This window comes from Vanellus vanellus (genome assembly GCF_965231255.1).
Source record: "Vanellus vanellus genome assembly, chromosome: 1".
Lineage (NCBI taxonomy): Eukaryota > Metazoa > Chordata > Aves > Charadriiformes > Charadriidae > Vanellus > Vanellus vanellus.
The window spans coordinates 30,745,130-30,769,314 of record NC_138905.1 but is presented as its reverse complement, the minus strand read 5'-3'; the positions used below and the strand labels follow the sequence as shown (position 1 = coordinate 30,769,314).

At 37.8% G+C, this 24,185-nt stretch overlaps 1 protein-coding gene across 1 annotated transcript in view; it reads right to left on the bottom strand.

Annotated features, from left to right (window-relative positions):
* The window catches only part of DOCK4 (dedicator of cytokinesis 4), a gene marked incomplete at its 5' end in the record, with an annotated part of 257,168 nt that overhangs the window by 15,541 nt on the left and 217,442 nt on the right, over nt 1-24,185 (bottom strand). Inside the window, 11 exon segments of the mRNA XM_082489740.1 lie at nt 3,305-3,481; nt 5,164-5,250; nt 6,540-6,706; nt 7,332-7,473; nt 9,769-9,873; nt 11,571-11,657; nt 12,700-12,848; nt 16,577-16,670; nt 20,683-20,743; nt 22,620-22,715; nt 22,882-22,908. Of these exon segments, the coding sequence (XP_082345866.1) occupies nt 3,305-3,481; nt 5,164-5,250; nt 6,540-6,706; nt 7,332-7,473; nt 9,769-9,873; nt 11,571-11,657; nt 12,700-12,848; nt 16,577-16,670; nt 20,683-20,743; nt 22,620-22,715; nt 22,882-22,908 (1,192 nt within the window).

Genomic DNA, 24,185 nt, shown 5'->3' with positions numbered 1-24,185 from the left:
AAATGTAGCCAGTCTTGAGTGGATTTACCAGTTGTTCAATATCCAGCACAGATCCCAAATCAAATTTGGAAACTTGCAAATCAGAGTTGAAACCAAACACAGGTCACCTGAACTAAGTATCTCTTCCCCGATAATTGTGACTTAGGAGTTTCAAATAATTACAGAGTTAGATTTTCGTCTTTTTTCATACTGGGAGTTTCATTATCCCTTAAAAATAAAGACATCTTTAGAATAGTGTAGAACCGTATGCTATTTCACGTATTGGAGCTGTGACATTATCTTCTTATTCACTCTTAATATAAATAACGCTTTAAAGAACTCTGTGACATTGATGTCAAAAAGCCATGCTTTTCACTTCAGGAGCATCTGACCAACATCCAGGCGTGTTCATGAACTTATATAACTTTCCACCCCATTTCCAATGCTCAAATTGTACCGGTCATAGTACCCCAAAGTCATTTGACCCGCCAGCAATGGTCTGGACATAGCAGTCCCCTGTTCGTTCACAATTGCATCTTTCTTAACGTAGTACCTATCCTACTCTGCAAGGGGATTATATTGAATTTACAACAATTCTCGACACTATTCTGTAAAGAAAATGCCCAGCTGCTCAGTTGAGAGATTTCTAGACCTTCTTAAAAGTGTATTTGTCACAAAAAGCCTCTGTACGCATACCTATACATGCACATGGTTTTCTATCCATAGAGTTGAGAGGATAACAGTGGCTGCTCTGTGCTGTGTTTTCCTTTTGCACCTGTCTTAGCATTTCCATCACATACTTCTCACAAGGTTTTCCATCCAACTTTAGCTCTTAAAATCTTTGCTATGCAGAATCAGCAGTAAATATGGGGAGCAGTGGAGCTGGAGATAAATATATCCCTTCTCTGATTCAGTTCCAAAATTTCATGCTATGACAACCCATAACAAGGAAGCACTGAGACCTGTCTAGAAAATGCTGATACTGTAATGAAGAACATTTATTTCACATGGTACTTTCCCTGCAGATAAGTAGAATTATAAGAATTCATGTTTAAATTGTTAAAAGGAACCCTTTGATACTTGCTAAAATCCCAAATCACAAACTTCTGCCAGCTGATGTTTTTTTTTTCCCTCAGCTACAAGCTTAATGTTCTTTCAATATCAAGCAGGTGGTGTCCCAGTGGTTTTGGGCTGAGATTTATACAGATCTGTAATATGAGTCAGAGATGTAACAATCTAACCGCAAACAAAATCACCAGTACTTTAGAAAAAAAAAAAAACTAATCAGAATTTGACTAAATCCAGTAGCATTCTTGGAACTGGTGGTTTCCAATAATTAATCATGAAAGTGCCTCTACTCTTCTAGCACATATAAAGGAGCTAAAAGAAATCTAAGTTATAGTACAAATTGCAGTTTGAGAGTTGTTAGGGGGCACAAAACACGCTCATCCAGCAGTGTTCAGAAAATTTTTTTTTAAAAAATCAGTGGTTCAGTCTACCGCCATTTTGGCACACAGTAAGGTGCTGCATAATAACTATTACTTCTGTAGATTTTCCTGGAATCTGTTCCTGTATTGAAACCAGTGAAAGCACAGCTTTAACATCTGCAATACTGGCTGAAGTGCAGAATAATTAGAGATAGCTGCTTTTTATCCCGTCAGGGGAAAAGGGAGGCAGATTCAAGAAGGCAGCAGCTGGCCAGAGGTGGTTGTTTGCTGGGTCCTAGCGCTTCTTAAAGCTTGGAAGTTGCCTGAAGGGGAGGAGGGTATCTGTAAAGACATGGTCACGCTCACCTCAAGACCACATGCTCCAGGACTGACTAAGTTTTGAGCTTTGTGTAGGGCGTAAGCCAAAAGCAGGTGAAATAGATAGGCAGAGAAACGCATTTACAGAAGAGAGGAAAAGAAGGAAGGCAGAAGATAAGAAGTGGCAAAACAGTAGGCAGACATATAAAGACTGAAAAAGGGACATGCAAAGAGAAGGAGGATGATATAGAAAAAAACAGCCACCAGATCTCACAGCTATTGCTATCAGTTTTGGTCTTTACAACATAAATTGGTGAAAAGTCCTATTTTAAACATATAGCGAGAGGCAGGCAGAGGGCATGAAGACTGTCTAGGAGATCAAGAATCGCAGCTAAGAACAACAGTAAGAAAGGAGCAAGTTAGAACATTTAATACGCTCGTGAAGAATGGAAAGCTATGCAGAGACACCGAGCTAGCTCTGACACCGCTAATTCAAACCAGACATAGCTCTGCCATGACTGTATTTCTCAAGGGATTCCCTTCCTGGGGCTTTACTATGCTCAACAGTTTTGTTGATGTTGTTTAAGGCAGCTGGGAAACATCAAACGTGGTACTGCTTTGGTTTAGTCTCACAATTTTCATAACTTGCAGTTTTGATGACAGATTTAACACTATAGGGGACTCAATTTCTTCTAGTTTAATTTAGGTGCAGTTTTATCAAATTTAAGACTGTTGAGTGAACACCGAATCTTGCAGCCTTTGAGACAAGTGGACAGAATGTTACTCAACTTGACATTTCCAATGGAAAAGGAACAACCAGCAGATTAAAGTATTTCATAAGACTATTAGGAGAAAGAAGAAGATCAAGCCGGGACGAAAAAAAAAATATCATTTCTTTCTTTTTACTGCAGTTTCAAAATTCCACAGAACTTTTGTGGAAATACAGTATTCCAAACATTTAAGGTTCTCCTAAGGTGATTCAAAGATGATAATAACGAGGAACAACTTTTAGGAACTAATCCAGTGTTAGATAATTCTTAATTATATGTATTATTTCTTACTAGATTTTTCCAGAAAAATAGCTTTCCTTGAAAACTTGGAGAAGAGAAAGAAGAAGGATCTAGAAAAATATGATTCTTCAAGATAATAAATATTTTGTTAAGAATTTTGTGTATATATATATCTTAAAATTAGAATGTCAGCACCAAAAGTAAATTTGCTGGTCGGCCAGAAGTAGCTCCTGACCTAGAAGGGCAAGAGGGAGGGAATATATTAGAATAATATAGTTACAATTAATTATTTCATTAAAAATCCCCAAACAAAACACTAAAAAATGCAAGGTAATTGTGAATCAACTGAAGTTTATGGGACTATCTTCAGCAAAATGGTTGTTTCAATAAACCCATACATATTTAACGTCACGTCACCCAAAACTGCAATATAGGTATAATTAAAACTAATATTGTTATAGTTCTTTCTGTCCTCAATTCATACAGAGGAGCTCTATCTGTACAGGGAAAGAAATCAGTAAGAAACTGTCTTATGACAGATTTTTAATAATCAGAAAATAGATTGCTTACCTCTTGGTATCTCGCAACTCCACCATTAACTGCTGCATCAATAACCCCATTTAGACACATTGTGAGAGGGTTAATATTTTGCATCTGTCGAGTTTGACACTGACTAATCAGGGTTCTCAGCTGCTGGTTCTTATTTTCTAAGACTTCAATAGCATTCTCAAGGGGACTCATTTCCACCTGAAAGGGAAGTGAGGAACATTGCAAAAGTACTTAATCTTCAGTTGAAAGATGAAATATATTAAAGGTAATTTTTGATATCTTAAAAGAAAACAATATTATTCTATGTTCTAGAGCATTGGGGCAGAAAAAGTTGTTCTCACCTGGGCTAAGCTCTCTGAGTGTACACCCTGAACAGAGAGAATTAATTTTATCAGGTAATCAAGGATCAAAATAAACAACTGTCCCTCTCTTGTAGATTCATTATTTGACCTTGAGAGATACTCAGCCCTTGCTGCAGAACACTCACACACTTCAGCCTGTTGTGGAACTCTTGGAATTCAGAGCTAAACTGTCCTTGGTAACTTTACCTAAATTGGGCTTGAGGTCAGGGAGAGCTTAAGGGCACAGAGCAGAGCTTAAGTAAGGGTGAGATAGTTCCCCCACCCAAAGGGAAGTCAACGACTAGACATTATGGATGAGGAGTTTGAATGTAAGCTTTGAGCTAAGCTGATAATCAAGTTATAGTCAAGGGCAGCCCTTCAGCGGGATGTGCCTGTCCTCAGTAGAGAGTGAGGAAGCTTTTCTCATGGGTAGTATGAACTGCAGGAAAAGGGCAAAGCTAAGTGATGGGAAGAGTATAGGCCTGCAGTTGCCAGAATTTACGAAAATATTCAATCTGGGTCGTGGTCTAGTAAGTACATGCCCAGGAAAAATCATTACAATTAACTTTTGGAAATGGTGACTATGATGGTAACAAAATATTAATCTGAGAAACTTCATATTAAGGGTCATATTAACCTAGTAAGGACTCAGTAGGAGTCAACTAACAATTTCTCATGTCACACACAATTTTTTGAATTTTAATAAATTCCATTTTTGGTTTTCTACAGAAGAACATGAGGACAGTGAATAAATGACATTTTGTTGCTATTATAGAAGAAAAACACAATAGAGTTTTAGAGAAAATCAGGTGCACAATGGTATCCCTATATTTAATGGGACTATTATAAGACTGACTTTGATCGGAAGGAAAATGGTTACAGATGCTATACTCCTGGGCTCAACAATAGACCAATTATTTAGAGATCTTTACACGAGGAGCACTGCTCCAAATACATTTGAAAAGTATTTAAGGATTTTCTAAGAAATATAACAACAAGGAAGGAGAAGAAATTACAATGTGTCAGTACCAGATTGCTACATTAGACCCTATTCCTACAGGTTCTGCGTAGGCATGCTTCCCTGCCCATGCTGAGAACTGGGAACTTCAACAGAACTCTAGGCAGACACAGAGATATACCCACATGGCGTTTATTATAGTACAGGAACTTGGAGAATGTTTACTTTTCTAGAATACTGAAAGATATGTTAAGCTATAGATATTCTAAGTATTAAACATTACATCATGCTGAGTTTTAAGAAAGTAATTTGCCGACATTAAGTGTTGCCTTTGGCTGCTCATTATTGTTCTCAGCTTCTTTCTTTTATGACTCGTGATGGGTGGTTCTTAGTAATACTTTTCAAGATAAGAGAAACCAGACAACTCAAAATACTTTATAAATAATTTTGTTGTAGCCAGCTTGAAAGCCTGATCAAAGAAATTAGATATGGTAATAAATCTTAAAGTAGATCAGCAAGTAACATATGGATAAGGAAGTAAGACAACCCACAATATGTATTGCAATCAGTCTCATACTCACTACTTCACGTTTTTCTACTTCAAACCAACGAGATATTCCAGGCAAACTCTGCACCAAGATCAGTGTGGTTCTCTCCACCCATAGACTCTACAATATATAAAAGAAATTTATTTCCCTAATTTGCCTTTATAGTTTTCTTAATTATTCCCAGTCTTCTTTATGAATACCTTCATTTAAGCAACAGTATACATGAAAAAAAGTATTAACGTCCAAATTTCACCTGAAATGTCTATCCCAGAAGCCTACGACATTCACCTTTCTCCTTACTTTCTAGGACCTACTACTAAGCAGTAATTTCTGCTGATTCCTTACTCTTAAACATAGTATTATTCTATACTATATGTTGTCCCCTAATCTCCAAAAGTCACTCACAACTAAATTAGCATTTTAATATTTCCTTTCTGAGATAACATCTGAGAAGAGGGAGAGTTCTGAAGCAGAACAACTTACAGCTCTCCTCTATGAAGTCCTGTTTGAGATTCCACAATGCATGGCTGATGGGATACTCAAATGTACTACTGTTAAACACTTTGTGCAAGAGGTTTGTAAAATGACAAATCAACATATAGGATAGCACTTACTCAAAATATATATGATGTACAATTAAAATAAAGCCCTAAGCTTTAATTAGAGGACAACAGTGACTTAATTTAGCTGATTTATTACCCTTACAATTCTTTCCTCTAACTTTATGACAAAACTGTTATGGGATAATTCTCTCTGTGTGTCTGAATACCAGAATATATCCTGTGTCAGGGTGTAAGTGTTTCTAGTGGGTCAGAATTAAAATTACACCAGAAGAACATAAGATGAATTTTCAGTGTGACATTTTTATTAGGAGGACCAGAAGTCATTTACATATTAGGGAAGGACCTAGTGCTCTTCCCTGAGACAATCTCTAAGTTCAGAGGTAGTTTTTAGTCCTGATATCATGGGAACAGAACATTATGCTGCAGTTTAGTCAAAACTGTCTCTCCCTTGCTGTAGGGAGACATAACTTTTGACAATCTTATCCATACCCCAGTTTACTTACTTAACAATGTTTTCCCATCTGCCTTATAAACTTCTCCGGAGGCTGCTCTGCTGTCTCCAGTTCTGCCTTCTATATATCACTGATGCAAAATCAAATGGGTACTTTTTTCTCTCCTATTCCCATATACAACAAGACTTTTCCATCTTCCATATATTTTTCGTATTATTTTAGTTAAAATGAGAAGTGAAATAGTCAAACCTGAGCTACTGTCTCCTCTAGAGAATTTGTTATACCACACAGTTGAATAACACAACTGTAGATGATGTTTGAATAACACAACTATCCTTAATGTTACAAATAAACCCATAGGTCCAGTACCTTGAGAAAGTGCATGGTAATTTACCTTGAATTCATTTTCCTTGTCCTTAGTCCCTTTGTGAAATGGCCTGTCATATCGGAATCGCCAGATGTGATTTACTTTGTAAAAGCTCTTGATGTTATCAGGAATACCGTCTCTCTGCAGGACTTCCTGATTTTCTGGAATTGGTGTCACTGCATAAATCTGCAAATCTATATGTAAAGAGTTAAGGCTATCCCGCCTCATTCAAATTAGCAAAGCATATTGACTTTTGAAGCATGACAGAGGAAAAACTCTTTAAAAAGTGTGTATCATGAATGCTTCTAGACTATTGATGGCTTGGGAAAGGAACCTGAGAGATTTTTTGATGGTTTAGGATTTCTTTGTACTGTTTTTTTTTTTTTTTTTAAGTTTCATATTTATTTTTGAAATAGAGCTACTTACACAGAATAGTACATGGAGTAGAGGGATTTAATTAAATATATTCTTACAAACAATATGTCATACCATGCTAACATTATGTTGTATTGTAAGAACTTGAACTACTATAACTTGAACTGATACACCATTATCACAGCGGTGATAGTTCTACAAGTATTTTTGGCTAAAGTAAGAATCTTAATAACCTGTCAAGGAATTTTAAAATAAAATCAACAGTTACCAAAAAAAAATTTCCAAACGTAATGGAACGACTGGGACAAATTGCAGAGGAATTCTAACCTACCATTTATTTCAGTGGAGGCACATTGTGATTGAAATCGGCTATAGGTGTACCTACATTTTTTAAAACCATGAAAGAGGTAACTGCAGTGTATGGGTTTGTGATTATGTGGATACACTGTGCTTCTGCCTGAAAGATGGTCTCATCTGGCTGATTAGCATGTTGCATAGCAATGGCGTGTGGGAACTCATTCAACATTCGCTGCTGGAAGGCCTCCAGCCTTTCATAGTCATGTCCTCGGCAAACAAATTCCTTATTCTGAGCAGAAAAAGAAAAAAAAAAAAAAAAAACCACCACAAGAGCAAGTTATGTGAAAATAATTGGGTACCATTAGATAGATCCAAACATATGCTCTTAAATATAGACATTCCAGGCAATTTTTATATCGTTTTGAGAAGGAAAAGATAAGAAACAAAAGGCAAGAATGAAAATAAGAAATCTAGAAAGAACAGGTTACTCAGAAGAAGGAAATTTTACCATATAAAATATGTTTTTTTCAAAAGTCTGGAAAAACTGAATTATTATACTTAAAGCTTTAACAAAAATCTGAAGGGAGAAATTGTTCGTATTGGATTAATGTATGTAACTCACATAACATATCAGATTGTATAAAACATGTAACAAAAATATAATGCAACAGACAGATAAGACAATGAAATGGGTCGAAAGCCCTTTCCATGAGGAACTAGGAAACTTTGCTTTGAAGTTATACAATTCTGAAAAAAAACAATGCATAAGAAAACGGTAGAATACATTCAATTTGCCTTATCCTCTAAATGACCATGAATTATCAACCTGGTAAATTAAAATTATCCCGTTTTTTGCAAGATGAAGTAAACTCCAACACAATTTCTTTTACCTGGATGCCCACTATGAAGTTACACCATTATTTTCCTGGGATTGTACAACATCAATACAGATACAACACACAACATACATTAAACATGAGATGCAGGATTTGAAGTAACTGTTGGAACCAGCCACTGACTGTGGTGGTTCTGAGGGCTTCCTGTAGCTGCAGACAGCACTTTTTGGTTTAATTCTGATTGCACGCATGTTTGAAATACAGAAATATCTTAACCATTTTTCTGAAAACACTGTTAAATGAATTTTCTTTTAAAATCTATATTAGAAAATTCTGAAGAGTCATTACTAATGTGTTCCTTTTGAAGCAGGTTTAGACAGAAACAGATATTGTCTTTATAATATCTTGACAAGAGAGGAAGCATTGAATTCTGAGAGTCTGGACTTTCATGGGAACTGCTATAAGAAATGAACTGCAACAGTGGTATTGTGCAACTATAAGTTAAAATGCGAAAGCTTTGTTCTGAAGCTTTATTCTTTATTACTTCTATAGCAAACATGGCCAGGCTGTTTAAAAGAGTTACAAACTGCTTTGCCATAAAAAAAATAATAATCAAATACAGTAAGTTTTGCGGTGTTGCTTCTTGGTGCTACAAGCATACATATGTGCTATGTACATTTAACTTGGAAAATGCATAAATACTTCCCCGGCAGATGTGTAAGCAGTGAAAGACCTGCAGGACTGAAGGTACTGCACTATTGCACAACTCTTCCCTGTAGTTTTACTTCATAATTGGATGTCTTTTTAGTAATCTAAATTTCAAATTCTTTCTAATTAACATTTTCAAATTGATTTATACAGATGTTATATTCAGATGATTACTAGGTAATATCAAAACCTATGTGCCCATCAGACTCTTTTTGTGCATTGCTTTTAAAGGGGAGAGTTCCATGCTATATTTACCATTTGGAATTTGTCATTTTCCCCTCCACAAAGGCAAAGAAAACTTAGGCTTTTTAGACCTCCACCATACAGAGGAAATTCCTTCGTCACTTATTTGAAGTACCATAGGAAGAGGAGCTTGGATTACAATTGCAGCAGCCCCATGAATAAGATGGATTCTGTTCTCTTCCCAAGGTGACAGTCAATGCAGCTAACCCACTGCAGGCTGTGGAAGAGGGGAATGGGATAAACACAGCTGACATTTTCAAAGGCACTTCCGTAACTTCGGAATCCAAGATTAACGTTCAAGGGTAACTTTCTGTATCTTGTCAGCTTTAGTACACTGATAATCAATGAAACTCAGCATGTTGAGTTTCTAAGTCATTAAAAAAACGGCGCTTGGGAATCTAATTACTTAAGTGCTAAATTACTGATGTCCCGCCGCCAAGGGATACCTCTTCGGACAGCGTTCTGAGGGACCACCACAAGTGGAACAGCATAAATGGAACAAACTACCATGAAAAGAAGACGTTGGTTTGTGGAACAGTATAGGTGCATGTTTTCCAACATAAACATGAATATTAAGTTTATGTGGGACTCTGGAAGCCTAGCATTTGTCTTTCAATTAGATACCTTTTCTTAACGCTGAAAACATGAGGATATTTCATTAATTACCGAAAAGAATTCCCTGTTTCTCATAGGATAAAAACTTGTACTTTGTATGATCAAATTCTCACATAAAGTGATTATGAATGACAGCATGAATTCCACAATTACTCCGTTCTGTTTATTTTCAATTCACTTACTCTCAAGAAGAATGGGAACTTTTTCCCATAAAATCCAACTCTGAAAAATTCTGGCTCCAAACGCTGTTGATCCATAATTTTATCATACAATGACGCTTCCATCATCTGGGTGAGATTGACAAGAAATGCAATTAGTCTTTTTGGAAAACATATTTTTACCTTAAGCTATCACAAAAGGGAGGGTCTTTCAGCACACTGTTCTGGAGTACTGGAATTGCAGTGCAACTCTGAGCAACAATAATGACAACCGGAAGTCTCTGAATGTACCAGATTAAATAATTATACCTCTTAATGACCTGAACATTTCTAAGAGTTAAAAAAATGCTTTAAAATATGAACTACCTATATCAAAGGGGTAAAATATTTGATTAATGACAATGTCCATAGCTCTTTAATGAAAAATGGAAGCAACAGAAACGCAGTTTGAAACATATGACCCAGTAATCTGCTAATCTTCCAAACACATGGCAGTGATGCGGTCAGTTTAGTCAGCAAAGTCCAGTTTCCATATTCAGAAGAGTTGTGTCCAAATCATACCTGATTCCAATGATTTAAGTGTCTGATGTGAGTTCCTTTGAAAATCTCACAATAGCAATTAACATCACTTTTGATACATAGAGTCTGCTTTTATTTCACTCAAAACACTGACACAAAGTGATCTTAACATCAAAGCCCCGTTTTCTGATGATATTTCAGCAAAGCATTCTCTGTTCATAAGTTTTTAATACTGTGAAAAACCCTTCAGCATTAGCCCTATTTTAGGTAATGCAGACAGCTGTTTAATGTGTATTTATGATATTAATAGGTGCCTAGTTATACTGCTGTGAGAAATCACTGCACTTCCATTTTTGGATTAACATAGGTGGCACAGATATAGTAGAAGGATATTTCCTGATTCAAACACAAAACACATTAAATACAATTAATTAAACATGCAAAAAGTAATTATTTTATTCACATGAGGATAGTCAGTTTGCTTTTGCTTATAGGATTCTGCCATTGGCATATATAAAGATATATGGAATGAGCAGATCACAGGGAGTACTGCCACATAGCTCTGTGTTGAGAATTTTGCATCATGCTGTTGAGCAGCTCTGGATTAAGTATACTTCAGTCACTCCCAGCAGCAAGAATACTGCATGTAAAGAAAATTTAAAAAGGAAGCTGCAATATAAAATTGAATCCATCAGAAGCAGACAAGAAACGGGAAGACTGAATAATCTTTAAAATACTGTATCAGAAAGAATGAAGACAAACAATGCTTAGAGTTCTAAGAAAAATGAGAGAAAGCAGGAAGGCTGTGCCAGGAAAGATTCAATTTGGTTATACAATATTAAACAGACCATATTTTTAAGCAGTAAATAAAAAAAATTGCAAATGCGTACATTGCTTGTTGCAACCTCTTTGCTTGCAATTAGAACTGCAAAGATGTGTTGCTGCTCCTAACAAAGGACTGCATAGAGCACATTCCCTGGATAAATCATAGGAAATCCACGAAAGTGAATTTGTAATGTAATTTTTCTGCATAAGCATGCACACAAAAGGGGTACTGTACAGGTACAAACATTGCAAGATCATTTATTTCCCCCCCCTTTTTTTTTTTTTTTTTTTTTTTTTCAAAAAGCTCACACTCCTTTTTTATAATCTTTATCATGGAAAGAAAACACAAGCTAAAAAATAAAGTTTGAAAACCAAACCTAAGGACCATCCCACAGCAAATTTAATTTTCTAAGTAATATTTTATAATCCAAAATGAAAAGCTTTTGGATCTCTGACTGATGAAAAGTACTCAGGTACATTACCCTCATCTTGCTGAGGTTTCTGTAGTCATAGTAGCTCTCATACTGTTCTGCAATTTTCCTGCATAAGATAATGCCATTTTCCCAACACTGCAAGCAAGTAAAAGATGTTCAGTAATTTCAAAGCAACTGTTTGATAGGTCATGATTTATTACTGATTTGTTCTTTCTATACTAAGTCATTCTTCCAGTAACTGAAAAAACTTGAACATATTGTCCACTAGAAATACTGATAAATTCTTTGAAGGACCGAAAATATATTTAGAGACCTATTTAATAAATGATTCTTACAGGAATATCACTGCAAAAGGTACAAGTCATTGCAAGAGTGATAGACATCTGTTTTGATTTTACACATGAGACTGATTCAACACAGTATGATTTTTACATTTTAAATTTGTATTCTTAACATATCCTCCTTAATTTTTGTAGATTGGAAAATAATTTATTGCACCACATAAGTTAAACTCTATAAGGTGATTACAGAGTTTTTTGTAAAAACTGACGATCGGCAACAGTTTGATTACATTTACTCAGCTTACATAAATATTACACTAGCTACACAAAATTGCAATGAATTCCTTGTTTATCAGCAAGAGAAATCATCACACAAAGTGTATATAAAATTTTAGACTACGGGATAATTACTCTTGCTTAATTCAGAATAAGCATTCTCAATAATGACGATGAAGTGTGATCCCAAACCCCATTCCATTTTAGAGACTCTGTAATTGCTCTTCTAAAAGATGCAACATGATTTAGAAAGTGTAAACATAGCTTTTATTATCCAGACCCCTGATTTTTTTTCCCTCACTTAGTCACTAACTGAATTTCATCAGCTTTATAAGGCTCATTTTCAAGACCTTTAAAATAGGGGGAAATTATGTTATCTTTTATAAAGTGCAAGTTACAAAGCAAATTGCTACACAAGTGCAAATTATTGTCACATGTAAGGGTGGGATTTCTAGGATACAAACACAGGATTAGAAGAAACCTCCCGTGTCGCTAAGTAACTGCTTAATCAGGCAGTGACAAACACTTCCCCCCTATATGAGAAAAGACCGCAGCCCTGGAAGTAACGTCCAAAAATAAATAAACTGTCCTCTCCACTCACTAAAACAGGACTATTTTACCTTTCCTCTATCAAAGTTTTGAATGATGGTCAGATGGAGACACTCTTTACGTTGCCACTCTGTTTGCATGGGGTAGTTGAGAAATTCTCTCAGGGGACGATCAGACCACTCCAACAGCTCGTCGTACAGCAGGAGTGTGTAGGCAGCCTCTGCAAGACAAATTATAGCGTGGTACTTACAAACACCAAATAAATAAAACAGCCGAACCAAGTACACAGATATGTGAATGCTCCTGATGAGATGCACCTTTTTAATGCGTAATATTTATTTCAAGTATAAGACTTGGTGGTTCTGGTTTTGGACTATCTACAGTTATAATATAACAATTTACACACACTATTTAAAGTGGAATCACTGGAACAGTTTTCCTGGAGTCTGACAATACAAAGGGGACAGAGAAATTAAGAAACAATTTCCTGCTTAGCCCTAGTTTTCCCTACCGCTAAGGAGAAACTTTCAATGGCTCTGCTGTCTGAACAAGGGAACAAGGACCGGAGGATGAGGAACATCAGTAGGGAAAGAGGAAAGAAGATAGATAGGACTGTGGACGCAGTCCAAAAGAGATCAGGACTGGGAGGGAAATGGAGAAGCAGATGTCTGCTTAATAGACTCCATTCTTTCATTAATAGAAATAAATACCTTATAGCTGAGCCTTAACACTCTACCATAACAAATAATTTAGAAGTGCACACACAGTATTTTTTTAAACTATTTATTTATTCAGTTGTTAGTTTTAGGTTTGGAAGGAATGAAACCTATTGTCGCTCTCTGGTCAGAGAACTGTGTAGTAATCTTTAGATCACGGTTGGTAGAAATTATCTCCCACATACAAAAATTATTTCTTTTGTTTACTTTGATTTAAAGAATTCCTCAGAAACAGTACAATAAAACTAACATTAAACGAATCTCTATATTGCAAAGTGAGACTTCGGTCAATTATGAAATACCAGAATTACTACTGGCTATGGCAATTCAATTTGGTTTAACTGTGCATATGCATTGCTGTCTTCCAAGTTAGTGTTTCACAGTCTATTTTTCCACTCACAGGACCACTTTGCATCAGTCAGTGCAAAGATGGGCCACGTTCTGGAGATGTACTGCACTGGAGAAAGAAGTTCCCCACTGGACTTATTTTATTGCAGATTTTATAAGTTGTGCATAAAGCAAAAAATAACTATAAAAGTACTAAAATACTTTTTATGCTAAGCTAAGTTTGCCCCAGACAACCACATCCTACTTCTCCCTCTGCCATATGAGTTCCCATGAGACAGGCGACTTAAACCAAACCCTACAGAGATTTTTCTGAGAGTAGTGATCCTCTCATACACCCAGCTTCAGAACCTGTGGATGAAAAACCATCACTGCAGCAGATGTTTGTGGGAGAGTGTGCTTTGAATCCCAGTGTTGTAAAATGCTACGCATGGTGCAAAACGATGCTGCACTGCACTACATATGTGCAAAGGAGACGGCTGAAGTGGCACAAACAATCTTAATTCTGGCATTACACAGCTTTCAGGCTGCTTGACTGGTAACATCCTTTGTCATAGTTTCAAGCTACAGTTTGGTACTCAAAATATGCAGCATATTTAGATACCAATTTAAAAAAATCCATGAAGTTGATAACAACAAATCACTCAAAATCATAAGGAAGGAAAGAATAGCAGAGCATAAATATATATCAGGATAGCTCACTATGACCCTTTCTTTCTAACTTGGCATGCAAGTCCTTCATTTTAACAGATTTTTGTCTGCCATACCAATATTTTTTTTTAAGTTATCATAAACGTATATAGAAGGTTTCCAAAATAAGAATGATGATACTGGACAAAAGGTCCAAAGGGTGCCTCTGCCCAGCATCCTGGCAGTAGCCAGCATAACAAATAACATATTGGTACCTTTGGAAGAGGTTCGTAACTACAGGCTGTGCACCAAAACAGTAAGAAGAGATAAACAGGGTTGACTCATGACGTGGGTAATTCAATTTATACACAAAAGATTCAAAAACCTAAACATGTCTAAGATGGATAGATACAAAGACAATCTCATTACACTTCTCAGGTGACTGAGGGGACACAAGAGGAATCTGTGCATTTATGTGCTTCAGCCTCAGGAGAGTTATATTTATAGCTGTAACTGAGCGCTGGCTAAAGAAAGATTTGGAACTACCTTTTATATTAAACATAACTTTTTTTTTTTTTTTAACAGAGGATTATTAGAGACAGTTCTGTAAATGATACTATGAAAGGAGAGAAAAATTATTTTAAGGGCAAGCTGGCTTTATTCCTGGAATGAAACTATGCAGTTAGCAAACTAATGGTGCGACATGTAGGAATGCTGCTGAAGTAGCAAACTTCTTTTCCTTCTCCCATGTACTTTAGATCAGCTGATTTCCAAAAGGTCTGTGTGTTGTCACTGATTGATAAGGGAAGGCAATCCTTCTACGTAAGTCTGATTTCTAGTGGAAAGACTGTCTCTATCTCAATGCCATGGGTGTGAGACAATCCTTCCTTAAGGCTCTCAAGGCAAAAAAAAAAAAAATCAGTCTTACGGAATCTACCACGGCAAAGAATGCAAAAATCACACGTGTTAATACACACAGGAAATACAACAAAGTCCTGGAAATAAATTTTGAGCAAAATACTGTTTAAAATAAGAATGGATGGCAAAACAATTAAAAAAAATTAGGTTCATATCACTGTTGAAAGTAAACTGGACACATATTAGCAGCCAATGGGTAAAGAGAACTCAACATTGCTTAAAGAGTTACTGACATCTGTTATGTAAAATCAGGAAATGAATAGTTTGGCAAAAAAAGCCAGCTGTGGCAAAGATACTGCTTGATAATCAAAACTCTCTTGTGACTCACTACTGCCAGGTCACATGAGGAAATTAAAATCTCTCCTTAATGTATCTTGCTACCTAGTTACTTTAAATCCATGAACTACAAAGAGATTGTGGAAATTCCAAGAGAAGGATCTTTCTTATGGATAGCAAAAAAGCACAAGGAAATTTGCTGTGGCAGAAGGTACCTGTAGCCTGTTTACAAGTGACCCCCAGCCAACTAATCTGCTTTTAAGAAGAAAAAAAATCTGGAGAGATTCTGAACATGTGCAGTAGAAATTGCAAAACACTGGGGAAAGATGGAGGTATTATAAGGTCAGTTAAATATTTTGGCAACCAAAGACTCTTTAATTTAAAGAGACACTGATTTTATCTTCTCCAGCTATTACTGATGGCATGTAGTTACCTAAATGAAGTGCATTTTATGTTGTACAAGCAACAACCAAGCACATAATCTTATTTCTCCATTTAAAAAAATAACAGCCAGCCCTGGCACTAAATTTGTGTTGAGAAATCCTGGATAATAGCACTGCAAATGTGATATGTGAAGATTCAGAAAGGCACCAGCAAAATGCTATACTTGTTACAGGTTTTAGGGTGTCTGCCTCATTGTTAGTAAGCAATATGTGTCTTCCTTTCTTTTCTTTTTTTAACTTAAATGTTAGTTCTGAAACACAGCTGTGTAGAAACACCACACCAAACAGCTAACCAGCAGCACTACGAAAAAGTACATAGGCTCAGATAGTACCAAATGGACTCATAAAAACTTCCTCTAAACTTGACTCCTCTTGGGTGAAGAATGACTGTATCACAGATTTATTGCTAGCGCTTATCAATCGCAATCATTTATATTCAATGTGGCACTGCAAGTAGAGTTCTGGGGCTGAAAAAAAGTCGTATTTTGAGAGAGATTAATTGGGCAAGGAAACTCAGTTGTTGCCTGGGTTCTGCACTGAGGATACAGCTTACGGGTTTGCAAAAGACTGCAAATCATGGACCAGTCCTAAATATCTTTTTCTAGTTTGTACTCAATTACCTGTGAAGTTTTGTGCTTTCAGATGTAGGTCATAGAGCTTATGAATATAGCGAATATACATCTCTTCCTTGTTCAGTTCAGTCTTGTAAAAATTCTGTAATAAAATTGAATTTTGTAATGAAATGTAGTAGTTAATAAATATGTGACAGTGGTTACAAACAAAAGACTTCAAACGTAATGCTCTAGAAATAAATGCATTCATTTGAAAGTTTCACATGTACAAATTCATTACACAGCACTGCAGTAATATAGTAAAAAATAGTAAATAGAATAGTAAATTTTCAGTAGACAAGTCAACGTGTTCCTGAATGTTTTTTTTTATTTAAATTCCCATAGAACATAAGACAAGGAAACTTATAGAACTGAAATCTGATGGTTCTTTGTTTATAAATACTAATCTATCCAAAAAGTGCACCCATATAACCTTACTTAGGCTATTTAACATCCTGCTGAACGCTGTATGTTGATTTTAAAACACTGACAACACTCTAACTTTCATATTCATATTTTAACAAATCTAGTGCCTGGTAAACCTACTCTTCTTTCTGTCATAGCAAAATGCCAAAAGGACTTTGGTAGTTTCACAAAGAACTATTCAGTATTGTAAACAGCATAATCCTGAAAGAAAAACGTGTCTTCTTCAGCCTTAATTGAGGCTGGGAACCGGTAACTGATGCATAAATATTGCACTGTATGATTGATTGAAATATACAAAGTTGCACTCTAAAGCAGGACAAAATTTCTAGAAGAGGCTAAAGATTTCAGGATGTATAACTGCTATTTGTTGATACATAGATAAAATATGGAATGCGACATCAAAACTCTTAGTTCAAAACATTCATTATGTACTTGCAAACCCTAACAAAGTATGAAAAAGTTATAGGGAGAGGAGCATAACCCTATAGCACTGTTCACAAGTATTGCCATACTCACTATGGACATGTAGCTACAGTCCCACTGCTAGCCATACTTAAAGTTCAGGATAACTGCTTTGGTTAATAAAAAATTGTAGGATAGAAGGATCTAGCATCAGTCCTCATTAGCAATTACCAATTTCTGTTCTATTATTCAAGTTACTTATTATTTTGAACTCTAAGCAAGTGGCCCAATTTTTTCCCCTATTCTACAGTATTTTTATTCTGTGCTGCTGTTTCCTAAAGTGTGTTATTATCAAAGAGAAAGGTGGGAGGAACATTATGAAAATATCAAAATAAAAACTTTACAGAGAAAGTATTTTTTTAACTGACTTGAGAAAATGACTAGATATCAATAGCTCTGTAATGACATGCCCACTTTAGGCCACCATATGCCTTTATCATTCAAAGACATCTCTTTTCCTCCTACAAGGTATAGATCAGGAACATATGCTTCACTTTGAGCAGCCTGATCTAGTGGAAGGTATCCCTGCCCACAGCAGGGGGGTTGGAACCAAATGATCTTTAAGGTCCCTTCCAACTCTAACCATTCTATGATTCTATGATTCTAGCAAACCCCAATGAGGACCAGAGAAAAACTCCTTGGTGAGTTACCAAGTGTTGTTCAATATACTTTCACAGAATCATAGAATGGTTTGGGTGGGAAGGTCATCTAGTCTAATGCCCCCTGCAATGAACAGGGACATCTTCAACTAGATCAGGTTGCTCAGAGCCCCAAGCAACCTGACCTCGAATGCTTCCAGGGATGGGGCATATACCACCTCTCTGGGCAACTGTGGCAGTGTTTCACCACCCTCATTGTAAAAAATTTCTTCCTTCTATCTAGTCTGAATCTACCCTTTTTTAGTTTAAAGCCATTACCCCTTGTCCTATTGCAACAGGCCCTGCTAAAAAGTTTATCCCCATCTTTTTTTATAAGCCCCCTTTAAGTACTGAAAGGCCACAATAAGGTCTTCTTGGAGCCTTCTCCTTCCAGGCTGAACAATTCCAACTCTCTCAGCCCTTTCCTTATTGTAGAGGTGTTCCATCCCTCTGGCCATTTTTTTGGCCCTCCTCTGGACCCACTCCAACAGGTCCATGTCTTTCCTGTGCCGAGGGCTCCAGAGCTGGCTTCAGTACTAGGTCTTACCAGAGCAGTGTAGAGGGGCAGAATCACCTCTCTTCACCTGCTGGCCACGCATCTTTTGATGCAGCCCAGAGTATGGTTGGCTTTCTGGGCTGCGAGCGCACATTGTTGGCTCAAGACCAGCTTTTCATCCACCAGTACCCCCAAGTCCTTCTCTGCAGGGCTGCTCTCAATCCCTTCATCCCCCAGCCTGTATTGATACTGGATGGTTGCCCTGACCCAGGTGTACGACCTTGCACTTGGCCTTATTTAACCTCATGAGCTTCACAGAGGTGCCATTTCTTGAGCTTGTCCAGGTCCCTCTGAATGGCATCCCGTCCCTCGGGCATGTCAACCACACCACTCAGCTTGATGTCATCGACAAACTTGCTGACGTTACACTCGATCCCACTGTCTATGGCATTGATGAAGATATTGAACAGTACTGGTCCCAACATGGGCCCCTGAGGGACACCCTTGTCACCGATCTCCACCTGGGCATTGAGCCGTTGACCACTACCCTCCGGATTTGACCATTCCTCATGCACCAAACAGTCCACCCATCAGATCCATACCTCTCCAATTTAGAGAGAAGGATGTTGTGGGGGGACCGTGTCAAAGGCCTTACAGAAATCCAGATAGACGACATCTATAGCTCTTCCCCTCTCCACTGATGTAGTCACTCCATCATAAAAGGCCACGAGGTTGGTCAGGCAGGACTTGCCCTTGGTGAAGCCATGTTGGCTGTCTTGAATCATCTCCCTGTCCTCCATGTGCCTTAGCATAGCTTCTAGGAGGATCTGTTCCATGATCTTCCCAGGCACAGAGGTGAGGCTGACAGGTCTCTCTATGTTTTTGTACAACTCTGTGATGACAGAGTTCTTTCATTAGAAATTCAACTTTCAAATTGGAGTTAGGTGATTCTTATGCATAAGGAACTAGCTCCATAAGACACCTCTTAAACCAGCTTTTCCAAACAAGCATTCCTAATGTGAAACCCACTCCAGATGATCCAGAGGGTGGGGAGAGTAGGAAAAAATTTCCTACCTTCTCCTTTCATCTGAGTTATTACTGCTGGTACATACCCCTTCTGCATTTTTCATGATGTGGCATAATTCCAATTAATTTGATAACTTGGTTAACTTGGACAATTCTGTTTTCTTGAAGAACAGCATATAACTCTATGGCAAAACAACGTAAAAATTCAGATCATGCCAGATATTCTGACAGAAAGCCAGCTGCTCTATGGCTACATAGTTAACATCATCTCTATTTACAGAGCACTATTTTCCTACTGAAGGAATCCTTTATTCTCTTATGTGTAACTGCTACTTAGAAGTGATACCAAATTGTTTCACTGACGTCAAAAATGCAGAATTACAAGTCAGCTTATTCTTTTTTTTTTTTCCCCTGGCTAAAAATACAGCTTTCCAAAACATTCACCATGAAAATGGAAACTTTCCAAGGTTAACGGAAGTCAACAAACTTGTCAGTGGAAACTGGCCTAGAACCAAAATGCGTCTTGTAAATAAAAATGAAATCTTTTTCATACTACGATTTTGTGCTGCTGGTTTGTTTTAATTATGATAACATGAAAAGAGGAGGTCTTGAGCAGCATTTCTGGCTCTTCTGTTGGGAAGAGAATAGATAGTCTGCAGTCTTCAGAAGATATCCCATATTATAGGTCATAAGAACAGGAGAAATCATCTAAGTTTTGTTGGGTTTGGGGAAGGAGGAAAGGCTTGTTTGTTTCTATGACCTCAGAGACCAATTAAATTTGAGAAATACTTAGGTGAAGTTTATCCAGCAGGAAGAGACTGAAAACTGAATAAAGCAGTATTAAAGAGCTCTAAGAGCCCAACTATAAAATGCCAAGGAAGACTAAATCCCCACTGTATCAATTTCACCCTGAAAAAAAAAATCAGTGATCCTAAGTTCAGTATTATTCTGTCAACTTTCACTCAAACTGCATTAAGAACCAAGGAACCTCCTATTCAAATGTGTAGCTGTATATTAGAAAATGCTCAACTGAAATCAAAAAGGGAAAGAAAAGGTATTATACAAACCAAAAGGCTAACAGTGCAGCCAATTTTTTTGCCATCCACTTCTCCCATTTTCATGCAGTCCCTAAAACAAAAAGTAATGAAAGTCAAAAGGAATGACGTTTATCACAGAACCACAGAATGGTCGGGGTGGAAGGGACCTCTGGAGATCATCTAGTCCAACCCCCCCGCCAGAGCAGGGCCACCTACAGCAAGTTGCACAGGACAGCGTCCAGGTGGGTTTTGAATGTCTCCAGAGTGGGAGACTCCACAACCTCTCTGGGCAGCCTTATCCTCTTATAGCGAAGCACACCTCAGAAAAGCAGACATATTTGGCTCAGCACGCTGACTGAAATGGTGCAACCCAAAGACATTTGGGTGAACAGCTGACCCAGGTGCGTAAGGGACTTCATGTCTCCTTTTCTAGGACATGGAATACCTCAATCATCAAGAAAGTCAATGTTTTTTTCTAGTTCTGTCATTGATTTGATGGGTGACTGCTGGAGATCATTTGGTTTCTTCACACCTTGTGCTCAAATCATGCCAGCAGAAGCCAGCGGGGCTGCCAGAAGAGGCAGTCCTGCTCCCCTCCTGCTCTCAGGCACTCATTCCCAGTCCCGCACTGCTGCCTGCACAAAACTCAGGAAGAGATACAGATTAGGGCTATCTTTTGCTGGGTTAGTATTAGCCCACCTCAGTCATATCACCAAAGTGCTGCACAAAACACTTGTGTTGGCACAAGGAAGAGGGTGACGTGAATGAAAGAATGAGCAGGGATGAGTCTGCTTTTGTCAGAGACTGTACATCTAATCGGTCATGGAATTAGAGCATTAGTTCCTCCTCTGTGAAAAAACAGAATGACACTGACCTCCTCTGTAAAATGCTCCAAGAGCCACCAAATTTTCCTCAATACCACTTTATAACGAGTATAATTTTTTGTTTGGGGGGGCAACAGATCTGACCCCCAAGTCACAAGTTAAAATGAAACCACACTGAGTTTTGTTATCACAAAGTGAAAAATAGTGTCAGTGTAACCCCACTGGCAGACATCACCATGGAGTCACCAAAAGAAATTTAACGTAATTTTAAAACATTCTTGCATACACAAGCTAAACAATCATCCCAAATGCTCTCATAAACACGAGCATGCACAATTGTTTTGAAAAATGTTGCACTGAGAGCCCTGGAGGTTGTAATCCAACCAATCCCAGAAGAGGAATAGCACTGCCAGGCTTCTAGAAATTAAGTATTCAGTCTCTCTGTTGACAAAATAGCTTTGTTTTCAAACTATCAGTGAGGATAACAAGTGGAGTACCAGGTCTTATCATGTGCCCCCCATGGAACTGGGGAAAAGAAATAACACTTAGTGTCTACAAAGTGCTACAACTGGTGGCAATAATGAGGACTAAGCTGAAATCTGAAGTTTCTACACAGACTTCACAAGTGACTGAGAAAATCCCTCTTAGTCTCCCACTCCTAAAAGGGAGTATATGTCTCTTATTTCTTTCTCCTTTGTTCATGTGGTACAGTGAGATGTGAGCTTCTCACCCAGAGATCATATCTTTGTATACATACTTACTGTGCTGGCTGACACTACAACTAAGCATGATTGACATAGTGATAAGAATTTTACATATTCTGTAAAACAACTGTCATGTGATTAGTATTGAGCTTTGTGTCTTCAGACAGACTTGAGTCACTAACCTACTACAAAAAGTTCCTATATTTCTTGATAGGAAACTCATGCAAGCCGGTGGTTTTTCATACCATGGGGAGGGTGCTTGGTTGGTTTGCAGCCAGGTTGTCTCATTTTCCTGTGGGCTAAGCAGCTGCTGTCGGAGACCCTGAACACGTACAATTGATGTATCCATGTGCAGTCACCGTTTGCGCAAGATCACCATATTTGCCTCCTAATATATTGAAGGTGACACCCCTACTTATCAATTGTCATAGTCACTCACCTGTAGTCCAGTAACCTCTCCATGAGGCGAGTCACAGTGGCGATTAATGAAACACCACTTTCCCTCCATGTTTCCCGCTCAATTTTCTTCAGTAGACTGAAAAAAAAAAAAGCCAGAACAATTTTACCGTTTATTTTTAACTGTCACTATGACAACCATTCTGCTTTTACCAGTACCTTAATACCTTAGCAACATCTTTGATAGTTAGGTTTTCTTTTACAAACACCCTCCCAAGAAGCACAATTTGCAAACAATGTCTTACCTAGGATAAGGACCAAAAAGTGGAATTCTAGTCCAGGAAGCATTGACAAAACAAATGATTTTTACATTAGCTGCATCAGGTTAAAAAATATATCAAATACCTAATTTTCAGAATATATTAATAACCCAAAGACTTAACAGAACCGTCACATACAATTTATATATTAATTTCATGCTGATATGTCAGAAAATGGGGAGTTTTAAGATGTACCTAGAAAAGAATATTTATCAACTCAATATACTTTCTCAATCAGACCTCAATTTTTTTAACAAAGATTTTTCTTTCTCTCCTCTCTAATATTTCAGTATGCATGAAATTTAAGAATGGGGAAGGGATTTGAATAAGATGATTCACTTGATATTTCCCTCTAAGAACATACTATCATGCACATGTAAAATTCCATTAGCTTAAATTATAAGATTCTTTATTAAAAACTGTTGCATTGAGTTCTTACACTAATGTAAATGCAGACTACAAATTGAAGTGCAAAGATTTCAAAATGGTGTTGTAAGTGGAGCTGTCACGGAATCACGGAGTTCCAGAGTTGGAAGGGACCTCTAGAGATCATCTAGTCCAACTCCCCTGCCAAAGCAGGATTGCCCAGAGCACATTACTCAGGACTGCATCCAGGCGGGTCTTGAAAATCTCCAGAGAAGGGGACTCCACACCCTCCCCGGGCAGCCTGTGCCACTGCTCTGTCACCCTCACCGTAAAGAAGTGTTTCCGTGTATTTGAACGGAACTTCCTGTGTTCTAACTTGTGCCCATTACCCCTCGTCCTGTCACTGGGAACCATTGAAAAGAGCCTGGCTCCATCCTCCTTCAACCCACCCTTTAGATACTTGTACGCCATAATAAGGTCTCCCCTCAGCCTTCTCTTCTCCAGGCTCAAGAGTCCCGGCTCTCTCAGCCTTTCCTCATAAGGGAGATGCTCCAATCCCGCAATCATCTTAGTTGCCCTTCGCTGGACTCGCTCCAGCAGTTCCCTGTCCCTCTTGAACTGGGGAGCCCAAAACTGGACACAGTATTCCAGTTGTGGCCTCACCAGTGCAGAGTAGAGGGGGAGAATGACCTCCCTCGACCTACTGGCCACACTCTTCCCTATGCAGCCCAGGATTCCATTGGCCTTTTTGGCAACAAGGGCACATTGCTGGGCCATGGATAATTTACTCTCTACCATGACCCCCAGATCCTTCTCCTCCAAGCTGCTTCTCAGCAGGTCCGCCCCTAACCTATACTGGTGCCTAGCATTCTTCCTCCCCAGGTGCAGGGCCTTGCACTTGGTTTTGTTGAACCTCATTAGGT